Here is a 19,318-nt window from a genome sequence, read left to right as displayed (position 1 = left end):
ACACATTTGGTATTTCGAGCCGAGTATACCTCGCCTATCTATATCTCGAAATATGTGTTGGTAAGCTTTTCGCTTCGACCAAGTTTATCTTTACCTAGTGACGAAAGTCATGAATGTTTCAATCACTTTTAAAATTGCTTTGACGAGAAATAGTGTAAAAACTGTATAACATCATCTAAGAATGTTCCAATGATTGGAATGATAGTTTAGATTACATAACCAATGGATTCCTTGAACCGAAGTTTTTGAACTTTGTTGATCAAGAGAACCGGAAGTATGGCAAGTGCCAAGTCCGCGAACTGCCGAAGTTCTCAAACCCGAGAATTTCTGTTGGAGTTGACAAACTACTTGCGTGAGCCAAGTCCGCGAACCCAGTCCGCGAACCGGCGTAGTTCTCGAACCCGAGAATTTCTGCTAGAGTTTGTAAACTCTATCTGGTGTCTTAAGTCCGCGAACCTAGTCTGCGAACTTGAGAAGGTTATATATCTGAAGATGATTTCTGAACTTAATCTTAAAAGACTAAGGAATGCACTTGCAAACCGTGGCTATTAAAGTTTATGAACCGATTCGAGTGAATCAAATCATCTTTGCTTCAATTGTGTCTTGTGTAGTTACATAAGATTTCCTTGCAATTGAACAAGTCTCTTAACTAGTTCATTTGAGTCGATTGAACTAGTTATGGTGAAGAAGAACATGGTTGGTATGAAACGCTATATGGTTAACCTCTTTGGGTAGACTATTGTTGAACCAACAATGTACACGTTTGGGTGCGGTTAACAAACCTAGAAGCGCACAATCATTTGTGTATGACAAGCTAAGTTTTCGATCTAACGGTTGAGAAATATTAGCTTGAATCTAAATCAGGTTTTCATCTAACGGTGAATATTGATTGCTTTGTAACTAAGGCAAAACCCTGATTTGAAAGGCTATATAAAGGAGACATCTAGTATTGTGCAAAACTAATCCCCACACCTTACGTGTGATACTAGTTTGCGTGCTAGAGTCGTTTCTCCTTTAACCTTTGGTTTTCTTCTTCTAAAACCTGGATAACGACTTAAAGACTTCATTGGGATTGTGAATCCAGAATGATACTACTTTTATCGTAGTAGGGTGATCTGATCTTGCATCTTATATCGTAACAGTACAATCATATTGATTGGCTTGAGATCGTGAGAGTTCTCCGATAGGCAAGATATAAAAAGTAATCACAAACACCTTCGTCTCATCGTTTGTGATTCCACGACATCTTGTTTCACTACCATACGATTAAGATTGTTGTGAGGTGATTGATTAATCTAGGCTGTTCTTCGGGAATATAAGACCGGGTTATCAATTGGTTCCTGTTCACCTTGATTATTGTCAAAAGACGGAACAAAAACTTTTAGGGTTTTTCTGTGGGAGGAAGATTGATCCTTTGATAGACTTGTATGTGTGAGACAGATTTGTTTATTGCTAAAGCCTGCGATTTTGGGTCGTAACAACTCTGAGTTGTGGGTGAGATCAGCTAAGGGAATCAAGTGCGCAGTATCCTGCTGGGATCACAGGCGCAAGAGTACAATTGTACCTCGGATCAGTGGGAGACTGATTGGGGTTCAACTATAGTCCAGTCCGAAGTTAGCTTGGAGTATGCTAGTGTCTATAGCGGCTAAATACAGTGTGTATTCAATCTGGACTAGGTCCCGGGGTTTTTCTGCATTTGCGGTTTCCTCGTTAACAAAATTTCTGGTGTCTGTGTTATTTCAGTTTCCGCATTATATTGTTTATCTTTATAATTGAAATAATACAGGTTGTGTATATAGATCATCAATTGGTATAATCCAACCTTTGGTTTGTAGTTGCAGGAAATCCTACACTACAACCCTCATATGATTTCATTGTTAATCAACTCATTTTTTAGGTTTACACTCTTAATTTTATTGATTAATCTTTGAATGTTCTTACAAGAAAAGATAAAGAAATTAAGAATGATCTCTGCTCTGAACTTTCTATATCCTATTTACTTGTTTCTTACCCAAAAAGATCTCTCTCCTTCTTTACAACTCGAACGACTATTTATAAAGAAATACATAGTGGATGACAGCTAATCTGTCCTTTATTTTCGGGTATGGTTTGCGACATTCTCACAACCTTACAAATGTTAATTTCGCAAACTCTCTAATTTTCGCAGAACTATCATATCTTTCTCGTGATCTTTGTTGAAGACATTTATTATATCATTTCTGAAATTGTTCTCCGACGCTGTTGTGCTGTGTCATTGATAATTTTGCTGAAACATTGTCGTTGCGAGATTTTGATCCTACATCTTTCCTCTTCTCATATCTTCTCTGCAAAGTAGAGAATGATGTGAGAAATGCCGCAGCTGCTCATCTTTTCATATTCTGCATTTATCACACGTATTCTTTCTTCCATTTGTTTCTTGACACGTCTTTTGTAACCGTTACTTTTTAACCGCTTATATCTTTCCGTATTAATCGTGTTTATTCTCTCGAGGAGAAATTCCCTCTATATATATTCCTTTTCACTCTCTTCTTTTTTCTTTTTATCTTCTCTGCAACTTCATTGTTCTTCTGCAAATTCCATTATTGCAATTTTTCTTCTTTCTTCTTCAATCTTTTTAATTTCTTCTTCATCTTCATACTATTTCTTCTGAAAATCTTCATAGTTCATAATTTCCTTCGAAACAATCTCCCTGATATTATCTTCCATGGATTCATCAAGGTTAGTATTCTTTTTTCTTCTTTATGAGTTTTGCTGAAATTGATCTTGTTTGTTGTCTTATTTGATGTTGTTTATGTGATTCCCATACTCTTGTTATTTCAGCAAAAGCGCTTCCAACACTAGATTTGCAGTTCAGAACCCTAACATTCCCAAGTCGCAGCATAAGGTTGTTGCGCATAAAAGAAAGTCTGCGAATGAGAAGGTAGTAAGAAACACTATCCTTTTATAATAACAATATTGTTGCCTCTGTTTCTTATCTGGATTGTAATTCGCAGGGTGATAAAGATGTTAATAAACCAAACAAGAAATCTCGCCACCTTAAAACTGTTCCAACTTCTGTTCCCTTCCATTTACTCATCTCTTCTAAATCTTCTGCGACATCTTCGCAAGATAAACCTTTATCTCAAATTCGCGAAAAAGCTGCCTCAGACTTCATTTCTTCAGTTGACCTCTCAATGATTGAAACTCCCCTTGTTGATCCTGCTGTGAATGAAACCTCTTCTCTTCCCATTGAGAATGTTTCTCAACCTTCTATCCCTACTAGTTATTTACCTAAGACTCTTCCTCTTTCGAAAGAAACCGTGGAAGGGATAGATATTGCCTTCAAAGTTTTATCTGAAGTTCTGGATGATGTCAAGAAGTCTTCTATTGATCCTATCAAGTCTAATATTTGCGAAATTCTGAGCAAGCATTTGGGTTCTGATAGAGCTGCTTCGCAGCAGCTTTGGAAAAAGAATGTAATGCTATTCATCTCGAAAATCAGAAGCTTCAGAATGTTTTACTGGATCGTGATAATCTTCGCAAGAAGAATGATGAATTGAGAGGTATAATTTTCTTATCTGTGTCTTTAGTTTGCCATCTTAATGGTTTTATCCTTCCCATATTTAATTATCCTTGAAATCCCTCTTTCGCATGTTAAGCTTTAAAACAGAAACGAATAATGGAGAGATATCAATTTGAATATGTTGTTGAAGAAGCCCGTGTTGATAAACAAATCTTGATGGATCAATATTACCAATTAGATAACCTCTATTCATATTCTCTTGATCATATAAATAATCTTACCAATGAAAATACCCAATTAATTCAAAGACAAGATTTATTAAGTAATGAAGTATCCCGTCTTTCTTATTCTTTAACTAAAGCTACTTTAGGGATGGAAACTTTATCAGATGAGAATAAAACCTTGTCCCAAGAGAAGAGAAATTATTTAAACAAGATGGCGATATCTTCGCAACAACTTAGCATTCTTCAAAAAGTATGTGATGACCAAGAGCAATCTCTTCGCTCTTTGGAAAATGAACTTAAAGAAGTAACAGAGTCATCTATCGTTGAAATAGATACACTCATTCAAGGTAGAATAGCTTTAAGTGTAAAGGCGAATCAGCTTAAAGAACAATATTCCAAATTAGAAGAATCTTATTCTTCTCTTGAGAAGAAAAATGCCTTTCTTATTTCTAAAGAGAAAAATCTCCAATATCGACTTAAAGATTTAGTTGGAGATAAATTTGATGACGCAATGGACCATTGGGAGAATAGTTGTCTATCCTTGATTCAACACCTTATTTCGCAAAAGGAAGGTAGTCATAATAGTTTGACTGCCTTAATTATCTTTTCTATGTCATATCTCTCTGAATTCCTTATCTTAATAAAATTTTGTATTCTATCTTTCGCAGAGTCTGAGAAGAATCTTCATTCTTCCATTTCTGTTTTGGAGGCTAAATATGCCAAAATTCGCAAAGAAAATGCATTGCTCGTCTCTACCCTTACTGGTTCTCACGACCGAGCAGAAAGAAGACTTGATTATCTTGCTTATTTTAAGGATATTCAAGATAGGAATCATCAGAGAGCACTTCTTCGCCAAGTTCATCTCCGGGCTGAAGTCCTTGTAAATGACATTTTATTGTCCAACTCTCTTCCTCTTACATCAATTGATCCTTTAGAAGTAGATGATGATGAAGTTCCTCGTCCTGCTGAATGTGATTATGATTACGAAAGCGGTGCAGAGGATAATTTCTTAGAAGATGAAGAAGAGGTTCCTTCTAAAGAAGCATCTGCTGGTGTTAATCAAAATGAGAAAGAAATTTCTCCTGAAGAAGTAATTGCTGGCGATAATCAAGATTCTAGTCAAGGCGAAGATCAAAACCGAAATGAAGGAGAGGTTTGCAAGAATATTGGCGAAGAATTTCTGTTATCTCCTGCTACTGAAATTAATACTGAAGCTTGAGCTTCTTATTTAGCTTTGTCTTCTTGAACTGTCTTATTTTTATCACTTTTGCGAGTTACATTTTTCAACCAACTTTGGAGTCAACTTTTCCTTTTAATATTTTGTTGATGAGAAAGATAATGCTTCTTGTGTATTGATTCACATACTTGCCTCTCATTATCTTTCTTGCAAAAAATAATCTGTTACGAATACTTATAAATATTTTGTTTGATTATATGGTCTTATTTTTTCTTCCTAATTAAAGGTCTTATTATGCCACCTCTTGTCATTGCGACAAAATCGCAGGACGTCCTTGCACTTTCATGCAAAAACCCATTGATCTTGCCTTAACTTTTTATTTTGTATTATGGCCTCTTCAGGAATGTTGCGAGAATATGACAGGCCTAAATATTCTTGCGAAAATAAATTCCCATGACATTGTCGTCTTGCTATGAAATTGCAGGACGTTTTCGCACTTTCATGCGAAAACCCATTGATCTCGTCTTATCCTTTTCTTTTGTATTATTGCCTCTTCAAGATTGTTACACAAATATGACAAGCCTTAATATCCTTGCGAATAGAAATACTCATGACATTTGCGTCTTAAGACACTTTTCAGCTCCCAAATGGAGGGTGCCGCCCTTATCTCCCCCCTTGTTGCCCCTTCAAGGAGGAATACTTCTAGCATACAAGGTTATCTCCTCCCATCCAGTCTTAACAACAACCGGTTGTTTTCGCATCCTCTTATCCCTTTTACCTATAGGGCTTCTGGTTACGAGACTGCACCCTAAGTGGGGTTTTCTTCAGGCCGAGTGTAGTATAAGCCAAGACTTGTCAAGAATGGAAAGGTACGCTTCAAACGTCCCTGGAACTCTTGACTCAACCGTGTACCTCGGCGCCTTGATCAGATTTTCACTCCTTGGGAGAGTCCTTATTACCTTACTCTCCCAACCCAAGTCATATGCTTAAGCTGAAAATCCAAGGTGCCTCTCCCGGATGGGCTTTATTGACCCCAAATCTCCATGAATCAGGTTCCGGTGGCGGTGTATCCTTTCCATGAGCCATGTAACAGGTACCCCCTAATATGACGTACTTTAGGTCTTACATTTGCCTCTTGCGAAATTTTATTCGCGAACTAGGGTGTACGCCATAAAAGGTTCGCCCCTTTCTTTTATGTCATTGTTCTGTGATTATCTCTGCGAAAATTTCGCACATCATGATCTTCTTTTGATATGAGTAATCCTGCAATTTTCTTTCAGAATTCATAACTTCTCAAAGCTTCTTACAGATAATATCTTTTTAAGTACAACCTGTTCCATGGTTTGTCTAATCTATGACCAACATCTCTTCCTTCTGGATCCATTAATCTATAAGCTGTTGTTCCAACTATCTCCTTAATGATGTAAGGTCCATCCTATTTTTCGCTAATTTTCCACCATTTTCTCGCTGATATATTGGTGTTTCTCGCATAACTAAATCTCCTGGTTGAAATTCGCGTATTTTGACACGTTTATTATATTATCTGGCTAATCTTCGCTGATAATTCTCCATATGTTGTAAATCTTTTTCTCTTATTTCTTCTAATTCATCAAGTTTATTTAAAATCAAGCCCGCACTAAGATTTTTCTCCCAAGCTTCTCTTTTTGTTGTCGGGATAACAACTTCTGTTGGTAACACCGCTTCAACTCTGTATGTTAAACAAAAAGGTGACATTCCAGTAGCTTCTCTTCTAGTTGTATTATAAGCCCATACTGCATTATGTACTTGTTCCCACCATGCTCTGTGATGTCCTTCCAATTTCTTATTTAATATATCCGCAATTGTTTTGTTTATTGCTTCTACTTGCCCATTAGCTTGTGGATACAAAGGAGTAGATTTTCCACATTTTATCTTGAATGCATTAAGTAGCATTTATATATTTTGTCCTTCAAATTGTTTCCCATTATCAGATACCAACTGTGCAGGAATTCCGAATCTGCAAATGATGTTTTCGAATATGAATGTAAAGATATCTTTGTCGCGAATATGCTGTACTGCCTTCACTTCTGTCCATTTCGTGAAATAATCAGTTGCGACTATTAAGTATCTTCTTTGTCCAGATCCTGGTAAAAATGGCCCCACAATATCTAATCCCCACTTCCCAAAAGGCCATACACTAGTTGAAGATGACAATGGTGCTCCAGGTGCATGTATTTTCTTTCCGTGCCGCTGAAAATCTTCGCAACGTCTTGATATTTGTTTTGCATCTTCATGCATATATGGCCAGTAATAACCTTGCATTTTTGCTCTATGTGCCAAAGATCTTCCTCCACTATGATTGCCAGCATCCCCACTATGTAACATTTTTAACACCTTCTCTCCTTCCTCTCGTGTCAAACATCTGAGTGATGGTCCATTAAAGGATTTTCGGTATAGCAACCCATCTCTTAATTCATAATTCGTCGCACGACTTTTTAACTTGTGTGTTTCCAATCTATTTCTTGGTGTTTCTCCTTTCGCCAAATATGCATAAAGTTCCATTCTCCAATCTGCGATATTTTTCATTTGTTCTTCTTCTTCATTGTCTATTATCATCACGTCCACGTCTTCTTCTTCTTTATTGATTGATGGTGACAGAAGTGTTTGTATTTTTATGCATCTCGCAGTTGGATCTGTCATCATGCTTGAGATGAAAGCAAAAGCATCTGCGAGTCTGTTATCTTTTCTTGAAATGTGCCTCCATTTTATTTTTGGGATTTTCGCTGACAATTCTTCAACCAGCTTCTTGTATTTCTTCAAGGATGGTTTATTTGTAGTATACTCTCCCTTTATTTGGCGAGTAACTAGCTGTGAATCACTAGTGATCCTGGAATTTTCTAGTTTCATTTCTATTGCGAATTTTAAGGCATGTATCACAGCTTCATATTCTGTTTCATTATTAGTGGATGCAAATTCCTATCTGAATGAAAAAGCCATTTTTATTCCTTCTGGCGAAATTAAAACAATTCCAACTCCATTTCCTTCTCCATTTGATGATCCATCTACCAATATCTCCCATATATTTGGTTCTGTTAATAAATCTTTTGGATCTCCATGTTCTTCTTCTACATCCATCATTTCTTCTACTGCTTCATCTTCTTCTAAAGGAAATTCTGCCAAGAAATCTGCAACAACTTGTGATTTTGGTGAAGACAAAATTTCATATTTAATATCAAAGTGGCCTACTTGTGCATTCCATCTCTCCACTCTTCCTGATCTTTTAGAATTCTTCATCACTGATTCAATTGGTACTTTGGTTAATACCTTTTTATCTTGTGTGCTTGAAAGTATATGCGGAGCTTAAATGATGCATAAACTAATGCTAAGATTAACTTTTCAATCTTTGAGTAATTCTTCTTAGCAGTATTAAAAGTTTTGTTAATGTAATAAATGGGTTTCTCCACTCCTGCGTCTACTCGCAATAACACAACACTTAATGCATGCAACGTCGTCGCAAGATAGATCAATAATTCTTCTCCTGATTATGCTTTTTGTAAAATAGTTGTATTCATAAAATGTTCTTTGATTCCTTGAAAAGCTTTTTCACATTCATCAGTCCATTTAAATTTCGCACCCTTCTTGAGTATATCGAAAAAATATTTGCATTTGTCTGATGATCGCGAAATGAATCTCCCCAGCGAAGCTAGAATCCCATTCAACTTCTGTACATCTTTTATTGTTGCTAGTGTTGGCATGTCACGAACTGCTTGCACTTTTTCTGGATCAACCTGTATTCCTTCTTTTGATACAATTTAGCCTAAAAAATTTCCCGATGCAACTCCAATAGTACACTTCTCAGGATTCAATTTAATGTTATACTGCCGCATTTGTTCAAAAATCTCCCTCAGGTCTTGTACTGGTATTTAGCTTCTTTACTCTTTACTAACTTGTCATCCACGTATACTTCTAATATTTTGTGTATCCATTTTGCGAACACCTTCTCTACCATTATTTGGTATGTCGCTCTTGCGTTTCGCAAACCAAATGGCATTTTCGTGTAACAATATAAATCTCTAGGGGCAAAGAAAGCAGTATGTTCTTGATCTTCTTCAGCGAGAGGGATTTGGTTATACCCTTTGTATCCATCTATAGATGATACCCTATCATTTCCCGCTGCGGATTCCACCATTTGAGGAATATCTGGTAACGGAAAACTATCTTTGGGGCAAGCTTTGTTTAAATCAGTGAAATCTATGCAAATCCTGTTTCCTTTGTTTTTATTTGGTACAATGACCATATTCGCTATCCATTCTGGGTATTTAGCTTCTCTTATGATTCCCGCCTCAAGCATTTTCTGTAATTCTTCTTCTATTTGGGAATGATAAGTTGTTGCAATTTTTCTTATTCTCTGTTTAAATGGTCTCACATTTTTGTTAATCTCCAACTTGTGGCATGAAATTGATGGATCTATTCCTGGTATCTCATCCATGTTTCCTGCGAAAACATCTTTATATTCTCGCAACAAGTTAACAGTTCTTTCTTCTTCTTCCATATCCATTTTTGTTCCAATTCTCAATACTAGAGGTTCTTCTATAGTCCCAACGTTTATTTCTTTTGTTGGTTCTGCGCCAGTGTAAGTGGGTTTAGGTTTTCCCATTGGTGTTGGTTCTTTTATCATTTTCATAGGTCCTTCTCCTTCTTCCGAAATTTCGCTGGGTATTCCTTTGCCTTCTTTTGCCCTTATCATATATACTCTAAATTCTTCTTCTTTCTTTGCTTCCTTTGCCAACTTTCTGCGAAATTGTTTCTTTTTTGCTTGTCCTTCATAATGCTTTACTTCAATCTGATGACATAATTTCGCATTGTCAACATCTCCTCTGATTTCACCTATTCCATTTGGTGTGGGTAATTTAATATATTGATGCAACGTTGATACCACAACTTTTATCGCATGTATCCATGGTCTTCCTAATAACATATTATATGGTGATTCCATATCCACCACTCACAACGTTACATGTGTTTCGATTTCTCCAAGTGGAATTCGTACCACTATCTCTCCTTTAGGTTTTTTTATGGATTTTCCAAAGCCATGAACAAAATATGTTGAACTGGACATTTCTTCATCTTTAAATCCCATTCCCCGGAATGCGTGATAAAATATTATATCCACTGAACTTCCTATATCGATTAAAGTTCTGTTCAATATCCATTCTCCTGTGGATTTTGTCGTTGTCTCCCTCATTTTTCGCATAATTGGCACTGTCACAACCAATGGAGATGTGTGGTTCAAATTTTCTTTTGGTATTTCTTCCGCCATGAATGTAATTTTTTGCTTTTCCCAATCTTTCAAGGGTGATGTCTTTTCTACCGCCATAACTTTCCATCCTTCAAAATTTCATTTATGTGTTCTTCCTTTGATGTTTTCATGGAATTCATTAATCATCGTTTTTGTTATCATATTACACTCCAATCTTTTGTCATCTACATTAATTCTATTCATCTTTCTTCTAACCGATTCATTGATTTTATTTAATTACTTTCTTGATTTGAATATCTTCAACAACAATCTTCAACTTTCGATCTTCAGTCCCTGTTTCTAGCGCCATTATGTAGTTGCAGGAAATCCAACACTACACCCCTCATATGATTTCATTGTTGATCAACTCATTTTTAGGTTTACACTCTTAGTTTTATTGATAAATCTTTGAATGTTCTTACAAGAAAAGATAAAGAAATCAAGAATGATATCTGCTATGAACTTTCTCTCTCCTATTTACTTGTTTCTTACCCAAAAAGATCTCTCTCCTTCGTTAAAACTCGAACGACTATTTATAAAGAAATACATAGTGGATGACAGCTAATCTGTCCTTTATTTTCGGGTATAGTTTGTGACATTCTCGCAATCTTACAAATGTTAATTTAGCAAACTCTCTAATTTTCGCAGAACTATCATATCTTTCTCGTGATCTTTGCTAACATCATTTATTTTATTATTTCTGAAATTGTTCTGCGACGCTGTTGTGTTATGTCATTGATAATTTCGCTGAAACATTGTCGTTGCGAGATTCTGATCCTACATGGTTGTTTGATTGTCATTGATTGATCCTTGGATATTGGTCTTTGGTACCGTCCAAGTTATTCCTTGTGTTTGATTAGGACTCGCTGATTTCTATTAGCTTGAGTAAATCAAAACAAGAGAGATATTAACTCCTTGAGATACTTTTACCTAGATTGAGTCTGACTGTCTAGTTGATTCTCTAGAAAGTATATTGGGTGGTGTTGTTAGACCCCCGCTTTTTCAAGAACAATGATATTAAATAACAAGACAATAACAAAACCTTGCAATCCATCCATTCCCCCACAATAAGTGCAGGGAACACTATACAAAAGGAAAAAACTTTTTTTTTCTAAGATGAGAACATAGTTTTTATTGCCTCCAGTCTTTGTTTGTTGTGGTTACAAAATACAATCCTTAGGTCTCATTCTTGAACTGTTAGGAAAACCGTTGTGTTTTTTGTTTTAAATTTGTTTCCACATTGAGGTCGATTACCTGATTGGAGTATGAAATATATTAGGAAAGAGTTTAGTTTCCTAATAGGATATTAATACTAGGTGGCAAAGTTTGTATTCTCTATATATATATATGACTGAAATTGTAGGTTTGAAGACTAAAAGAGTGGTAAATCCTTGTGCTTAGGAATTTGGTCTCTTTGTTAGGGAGTGTCGAGTGCTACCGTGAAGGTCAATAACGGTGTGAGAGAAAAACTTGTAGAGAGAGGATTTTGGTGTTCTAGTATTTAGGGTTTGGGGATTTGCCCTAAACCAAGTTTTTAGAATTTTCATGTTTCTCCTCTGTTAATAGCAGCTGTGAATAAGGTGTAGAAAAGAAGACATGAGACTGGTTATAAGAATGGTTAGAGAGTTGGTTTATATGGTTTCTTCGATTGTGTTTTTGAGTACGTCTTGTTAACTGTATTTAATAGATTTTTTGGTGGCGTTGACCGTGAATGTAATCTGTAAAGGTGAACCACGTATTCTTGTGTTGTGGTCGTGTGTTTATCTTATGTCTCTTCTCTTATATTTCTTCGGATGTTTATTTGTATCATGGATAGTGTTTTCCATTAACCAATAGCAATTATGACCAAAAGCATAGCCACCATAAGTAATGGCCTCCCTTAACGGATGTTTGCTATAATCTGCCTTACACCAAGCCTGATCCTAATCGCGGCCAAACATATGCCCCTCAATCCCCACCCAGTGCACAGGGTGACATGAGGGACGGAAATAGAAAGGCCAAGATGAGCCAAGATTTCTCCAGGTAAACGGTAGAGATAATAGACAACAGCCGGTTCTATGGTGTAGTGGTTAGCACTCAGGACTTTGAATCCTGCGACCTGGGTTCGACTCCCGGTAGGACCTTTTTCTTTTTTTTTTTTAAGGGAAAAAAAAATCACTTTGTCAAAAATGTCAACTCTAGTTGTTGTAGTTTTTACTGATAATAGTCTTATCTTCTTCTGATCTGATAAATATATCTCCCCAGTAGTTGTTTTTGTTCAGTTGAATCAGTTCATAGTATTTGTATATATACATTTTTTTTCTGCATGGGGGGAACCACCATTCAATATATAAAACACCATAACCCATTCTCAACTAGATAAACTTGTCTTCCTTGTTTTTGGATTGCCCATAAACTCAAGTTTATCATACCAATAAAAATCAAAAAAAAAATATACAAGCAGATGATGACACATAATCAAAACCACCAATACTTGGACCCTACAACTTTATTTTTATGATGATCGACCTCATCAAGAGAGTGGTTAGTACTTACTACTTAGTAGTTAGTACTAGCAGCAGTACATTCAGTGTAAAAAGATAAGAAAGATGATAAGATCATGACAGGATAAGCTTCAATGGTTTCTTTCTTTCCAAAAAAAAAATCAACAAAAGAAGATTGAAAAATACATTGTAACTCATTATACAAGTTTTCATTCGTTCTTCTATCACTATCTTGGCCAAAGAAAGATATACATTTGTTTTGTTTGTCTAACATTAACCTACAATTATTGGCCATTTATGGTTACCTCTTCATCTAAAGATATATTAAGTAACTTATCTATGTAATTAGGTATTCCAATTTAGAGAGAAACCCATAGATTTGGTAATTGTCTAGTTTAAGAATGACCAACTAAAGTTTAAACGTGTCATCCAAGGTGTAATTAACAAGTGGGTTAGCTAGCGTTGTTTTGTTGCTCTAATCAATGTAGGTTCACTTTCATGTGTGATGGGGAGTTGTTGCTTATGTAAGCTCTTTTGATTCTTTGACTAGAAATCTTGAATGAGACTCGAAACAGTAATCAAGATGATTACGTTTTAACAGACACTTACCATAATGAAATGAGCGAGCACATACTCCGTTTTAAACTCCTATAGGGGGAGTGAGTAATTACAGAGTAATATTTCGAAATTTGTCAACATCCTAATTTCTGCGTACAAAATCTGTTAACTAAGGGAGATGAAAACCATGTGTATGATTGCTCTCTTTTAAAACTTTCTAATGGATAGATCATAGCATAATACTTTATATCTCATGTATTAGAAAATCATTAAAAAATAAACTACATTATTGAGGTTCATGAATAATATAATGGTGGTTTCGATTCTTAACAAGAGCAATAACCAATATTTATACAAAAATGAGTTGATCCAAAAATGCTCAATTTGTGATGGATTATTACAAGATTTTATGTAATTTATGATAAGATAAAAGCCATCATTAAGCTATATTATCCAACAAAATACACCAATTACTTCGAATATAACGGTTGTAAATTAGTACAAATAAACTAGTAACAACAAAAGATTTCTCATAGAAACATTCACAAAATGACTCAAAACTTGTGCAATGTAGTATAAAATTGCAACATTTGCTTTTTATAGAATCTTATCTTACTTATCACCTTAACCTCCACTAATTAAACATGTTTAAACATTCTTTTGAGATTGATTTCCGCACTTACTTATGAAACCCACATGTGGCAGTGAATTACCTCACCACGAATTTAATCTAGGTTTATGTCCCCCTTCATTTTTATTTATCTGCTTCATTTTACCTAGTCCCATGAACAAGCATATTCGTTTCCAAATCCTGTGTGCCAGAGAAATATGATTGACGACTGTCATGCTTACGATAGTTAACTAAGCCTCATTTCAGTAGGAACCCATTCGGATGATAATTAGTCTCACATGAAATCATCATGTTCAACAATACAGAAAGCAATCTAGTGCCGATGAATTTTAAACTCGGATCACTGATGTAAACTTTTATTATATGGTAACTTTTTCATCGAACTTTAAATTTGAATACGCTCGTCCGCTTAGAAAAACCAAAACACGGAAGATGATTTTGGAGACGTAACTTAATCTAGACCGGGAGAGCTATGGATGAAAATATACCCAATAGGTATCTTGGATTTAGCATTAGCAAAATCCCTAATTATGAGTACTTGATAATCTCTTCCATGAATGAGACTTGAAAGAAGGGTGTAAACATTTTGGTTGTCGCATCTGAAAGAAACCGAAGCAGGCAAATAATAATAAACAGCTGTCCAAAGAGTTTTTTCTCACAGTTCACTAGATCCGAGTGAGGGCCCTACTTCACGTGCCGGTCATGCTCCCTACCGTATACATCAAACACGTGGAAGAGATTCATGAATGTATACAGATGGCATCATCTCGAACGCCTAAATAGGGACCACTGTTCACCACTCTGATTTCTAGAACCAGGTGAAATACATGTCCCGACAAAGTTAAATCCAGAATGAAAAAAGGAGTTTGTTTTCTTGTGTTGTTTACCATTTTATCCTCGTTCAGTTCTCTTCCAATCAGAGGCAATCGTATATAGGACTCTCTCATTTTTGTTGCTATGTACACCAATAATACTTCCATTTTGTATGCTTTCCTACACGTGGATTGCGTCTTCTAATTGGACTAGGGCTGAGCTTTGGACGGTTCGACCTTGGACTTTTAACTAATCCAAATGAGTTATCACTAGTAGTGTGGCTAAAACGAAAATGAAAAATCTAATTTTTAAAGTTTTTATGTGAATTTATGTATAAATACCATTTGGAACTAGAGGTTGCACAATTAGTCTTTTGCATTGTAAATGCTTATTTTGCACATAAAAAATAATACTCCTTCCTTCCTTAATAAGATGATCTAATTGTAGTTTGCACAAATTTTAAGGCAAGGAGGAAAATTGAGTATATTTAATTATTTTTTACAATTATGCCCTTATGGGCAATAATTAGTAAAATTTAGAAACGATTTATCTGTTAAACTATACCACGGTTTTTTATAAACTTTATACCGTTGAACAGCATTTTAAAACACCTACGCAACGAATATAAACATGACTATCAAATTATACATATTTCTTATAGAAAAAATAATCAATTAAAAGGGTAGTTTTAGAAATATTCCTTGATTAGTGAAATAAATCATCTATTTATGGGACAAAGTTTAAAACCAAGTAGGTCATCTTGTTAGGGACGGAGGAAGTATTAACTATATATGTTTTTATCTTAATATTTTTGATTTTGGGATGTTATACAGAAACTTTTCTTTTTATGCATGGCAGAAAGATTTTATTTACCGGAAAGACAGGATACAAGTGATAGAACCACTAATTAATGGAATGTATAAATATTGATCGATACAACAGTTATCATTGAAAATGAGATATTTTCGAAATTTTGATGATAAGAAATAAAAATATTTTCAAAATTTTAATGATAAGAGATATCTTATAAATTTTAGATAGTAAAGCACCGGAATAAGTACGATACTTGATCACATTTTTATTTATTCAGTTTTTCCTCATTTTCTTTTTCTTTTCTTCTTCTAATCTAAATAACCCAGAAAATAACAGCAGGAACTATATTCCAAATATAAACTGAAGAAATAATATTCATACGGTTCCAAGACAGCAATTTACAGTTGTTATAATATCCAAAAGAAACACAAAATGGCAATTTAAAGTCTTCAAGAAGTACCTTGAGAGTTAGAGGGCAGTAAAAACATGCCGGCCTAACTCATCAACAAAACATGAAATGCATCCCTGAGAACTTATTTCCCAATGCAGAAGACTTTCTCTAGTCAAAATTTTATTTTGACCTTGCCCCATTAGAAGACACCAATCTTAAAAGGAAACTGTTGACCCAAATAAATCTATAAATATGATGACCGCACCATCATTAGCCTAAAATGGAAGCACGTTATAAACTTGATGCCTATTTGTATGTTGCAATGCCAATGCTAGGTCCAAGCAATGGTAACAACTGAAATGGCATATTTAAAGTTAGAACTGATATTTACAAATCAAGCAAGATGACCTTTCAACACGATCGTATTAAACGTGATCTTACCAGCTAACTGCATTGTTGGCTTGAAGCTACGAAAAAACCAAACCAATTAGACATTTGGGCAGCAGACCGAACTCAAACACTGTGTGGTCCATTTTTGCCTGGGTCTGTTTGGTGGTGTACAATTATCCGCCAACTATCCGGTACTGTTCGGTAGGGTTTTAGTGTTTTGTGTTACGTGTATGGTTATAGGACTCTCCCATATCCACCCGACCTCCAACCCTAAAGATTTAAGGTGTATATCCAAAGAAGCTACGTCGAAACGTAGTCAAAATTCCCTCGAAATATAAGAGGACAAAAAAAGTAATAATGTCGTAACTTGAAAAGGAATATAAAATAAATATCTACACAGAAATCATTTAATAATTCAAGGGTAAAACTGTAATAATCTAAGAAAAATGGTGAAACCTTATCCATTTCCGTCTTTATAAAAGCAGAACAAGAACGGGGCAAAAGTGAAGCATCACAGCAAAAACAAAACCAGTTAAAAAAAAAGAGTTTCAATTTCTATACTGTTTGATTCGATCAAAAGGATTCAAATCTGTAACAATGGCGACCATGTTTGAATTCGATGAATCGGATATCTGGAGTTCATCAAACCATCATCATCAGCACCATATTTCATCTGATCATCATCATCAGAATCAATTCAAGAAACCGATTCGCAGTCAAAAATCATTGAGAAAGACTATCGATCATCATCATTTGAGTACGACTCCAAAAACTGGATCGTTGCCAGTGAATGTACCAGATTGGGCGAAGATATTAAGACAAGAACAGAGGAGAGAACAAGTATATGATGATGATGAATCTGACGAGGATGATGAAGATTGTGGTAATAAGAGAATACCTCCTCATGAGTTTTTAGCGAAACAGTTTGCGAGAACAAGAATTTGTGCTGCTTCATTTTCTGTTCATGAAGGAATTGGAAGAACTCTTAAAGGTAGAGATTTGAGTAGAGTTAGAAATGCTATTTGGGAGAAAACTGGTTTTGAAGATTAATCTGAATCTAAATATCTGATCAAGCCGATCGTATTATTATGGATCTAAACCTAACTTATTATTATTATTAACTTAAGATTATCACAGAAAAAATTGGAATTTTTGAAGTAATTATTATATTATTATTAGTTAGTAGTTTAAAATTTTAATTATGCGCTGATTTTTTATTTTTATTTTGGGGTTAATGTAATTTTCGGGGAAATATAGTAATTTATTGGAAAAATTTGGAATTATTAAGATTTTGGTTTTGCGTGTTACTGTAGTACTCTGTAGTCTGTACTACTGATGAACTTCTCTTTCTATCAATTCTGCGAATGTGGGGTTTGAAATGAAAATTTTGGTAGTAGAATAAAGTTGAAAGCTTGATAATTAAGTTCTTTTTTGACTTTGAGGTTTTGAAAATGACTATTCAAAATACAATCCCTTGCCGGAATTTTTTAAAAAAACTTCAGTAACCGCCGGATTAGACTACAGTTTCAGAGTAAAGAACTGGAATCGCCGGGAAATATCCTTGTCAGTTCACAACATTTTACTGAACTGAAATATTATTCACATGATTCTAAGCGGTTTATTTTTAAAAAATTACCATCAGCATAAATTTGTACTGTCAATCACAGAGCAGACTGAAATACAGCTCAAGAAGGAAGCCATCCCATCTGTTATCTGTCATCTAAAAAGTTGTGATATGACAGTCAACAGAGTATTTTGGATTGCCTTATTTAGGCCCTCCTAATACAACTTGTATGTGTAGATGTAGACTGTAGTTGCATCATTTACTAGATGACCTCCTTGAATATCTTGAAACAGGATTGATTGGTATTGGTAGTTGACAAAATGAAAAGTTGATGACTCTAGAGTTCAGCTCACGCAACATAAGTTACGCGTAAACTCTTCTTTATTACTTTCTTTTTTCGGTGCTGATTTCAGTTGAGTCTATAGAAAATTGTATTCAATTGAGTTGAGGCTGGCTAGCCTTGGCAGAAATCCCAGGAAAACTTATGGGGAGATAGGATTTGAAACGTGAAATTAGCGGGATTAATGTGAATTCTAGGATTTTTGAGCAGCATATCGTGCCAAGGGGTCCCTAGTCCGAACAAGTCCTTCAGGAGGCCCTCAAAATCCAACTGCCCATGTGGTTAAACAACTTAATAGTGACATTATAATCTTCCACCTAATAAATTTCAAGTGACTTAAGCTTTCTTTGTGACCCAGTCTTTCCCATTAAATGCCTTGCTTTCATTATACAGGGAAACAAAAACGCGGTATGCTGCAAAAGTCATCAAAGTCACCGGCCTTACTATTGGAGCACTGATTGTATTCATTGGCAAAATGAAGCATTTGAGTTGAACCAATGAAAGCTCATGACCCCAGATGTCAACTGACGCAACAAGAATAACAAAACAGCCTCCTAACCAAGATTGCTAATAGGGATATCAAATTATTTGGGAATGTTTCCAAAATACATATAGGACAAAATAATCTTTGCCTTTGAGTTGATACACCCCCATCAATTTGGTACCCCTATTAGCAGTCTTGCTCCTAACGCGTAATCTCTTCTTTCTTTCTTCCTTGTTGGCACGGTTTTTTACTCGTAATTATATTCGTTATGTAAATTGTACGATTATGATTCTATGAACATTTCCAACTAATTGATTAAGTGGCCAATGGGCTGCGTTGCGTGTCCCATATTTTGTGTTTCAAGCCGAAGCCATTTGAATTTAAGTAGTGTGGATAATGGATGTATTAGTATTGCTAACATGTAGTTTAGTCACATTTTGCGTTTGTATGTATCCCGCGATCAAAAAATTCCTTCACTTTTCTTTTTCACCGAAATGCCTACCATTTCCATCGCAGGACGCATGCATCTTGAATGGTATTTTGGTTCTCAATGTTTTTCGACGAAATCATCCTTATTGATAATCAAGATTTATTGCATCATATTAGCAAAAAACCAGCAATGTAAGCTACAAAGACCATTGACTTAAATTCTGTACATTGACAAAATCAA

The 19,318-nt window shown here is 35.2% G+C and overlaps 1 protein-coding gene and 1 non-coding gene across 2 annotated transcripts; both read left to right on the top strand.

Annotated features, from left to right (window-relative positions):
- The first annotated feature begins 12,232 nt into the window (after positions 1-12,232).
- Positions 12,233-12,304, top strand: TRNAQ-UUG. The gene has a single exon. It is a non-coding gene; the product is annotated as a tRNA-Gln (tRNA).
- A 4,450-nt stretch (positions 12,305-16,754) lies between these two features.
- LOC113308537 lies at positions 16,755-17,567 on the top strand. Its single transcript, XM_026556996.1, has one exon. The coding sequence runs from the start codon at positions 16,858-16,860 to the stop codon at positions 17,308-17,310; it is 453 nt and encodes a 150-aa protein (XP_026412781.1). The 5' UTR covers positions 16,755-16,857; the 3' UTR covers positions 17,311-17,567.
- Positions 17,568-19,318: the final 1,751 nt, after the last annotated feature.

The sequence above is a fragment of the Papaver somniferum genome, chromosome 9 (assembly GCF_003573695.1).
Source record: "Papaver somniferum cultivar HN1 chromosome 9, ASM357369v1, whole genome shotgun sequence".
Classification (NCBI taxonomy): Eukaryota; Viridiplantae; Streptophyta; class Magnoliopsida; order Ranunculales; family Papaveraceae; genus Papaver; species Papaver somniferum.
This window is presented reverse-complemented; position numbering and strand designations above follow the sequence as displayed.

Excerpts from the sequence above, each read along its gene's own strand:
- LOC113308537 (XM_026556996.1), top strand. The coding sequence starts at position 16,858 with ATGGCGACCATGTTTGAATTCGATGAATCGGATATCTGGAGTTCATCA.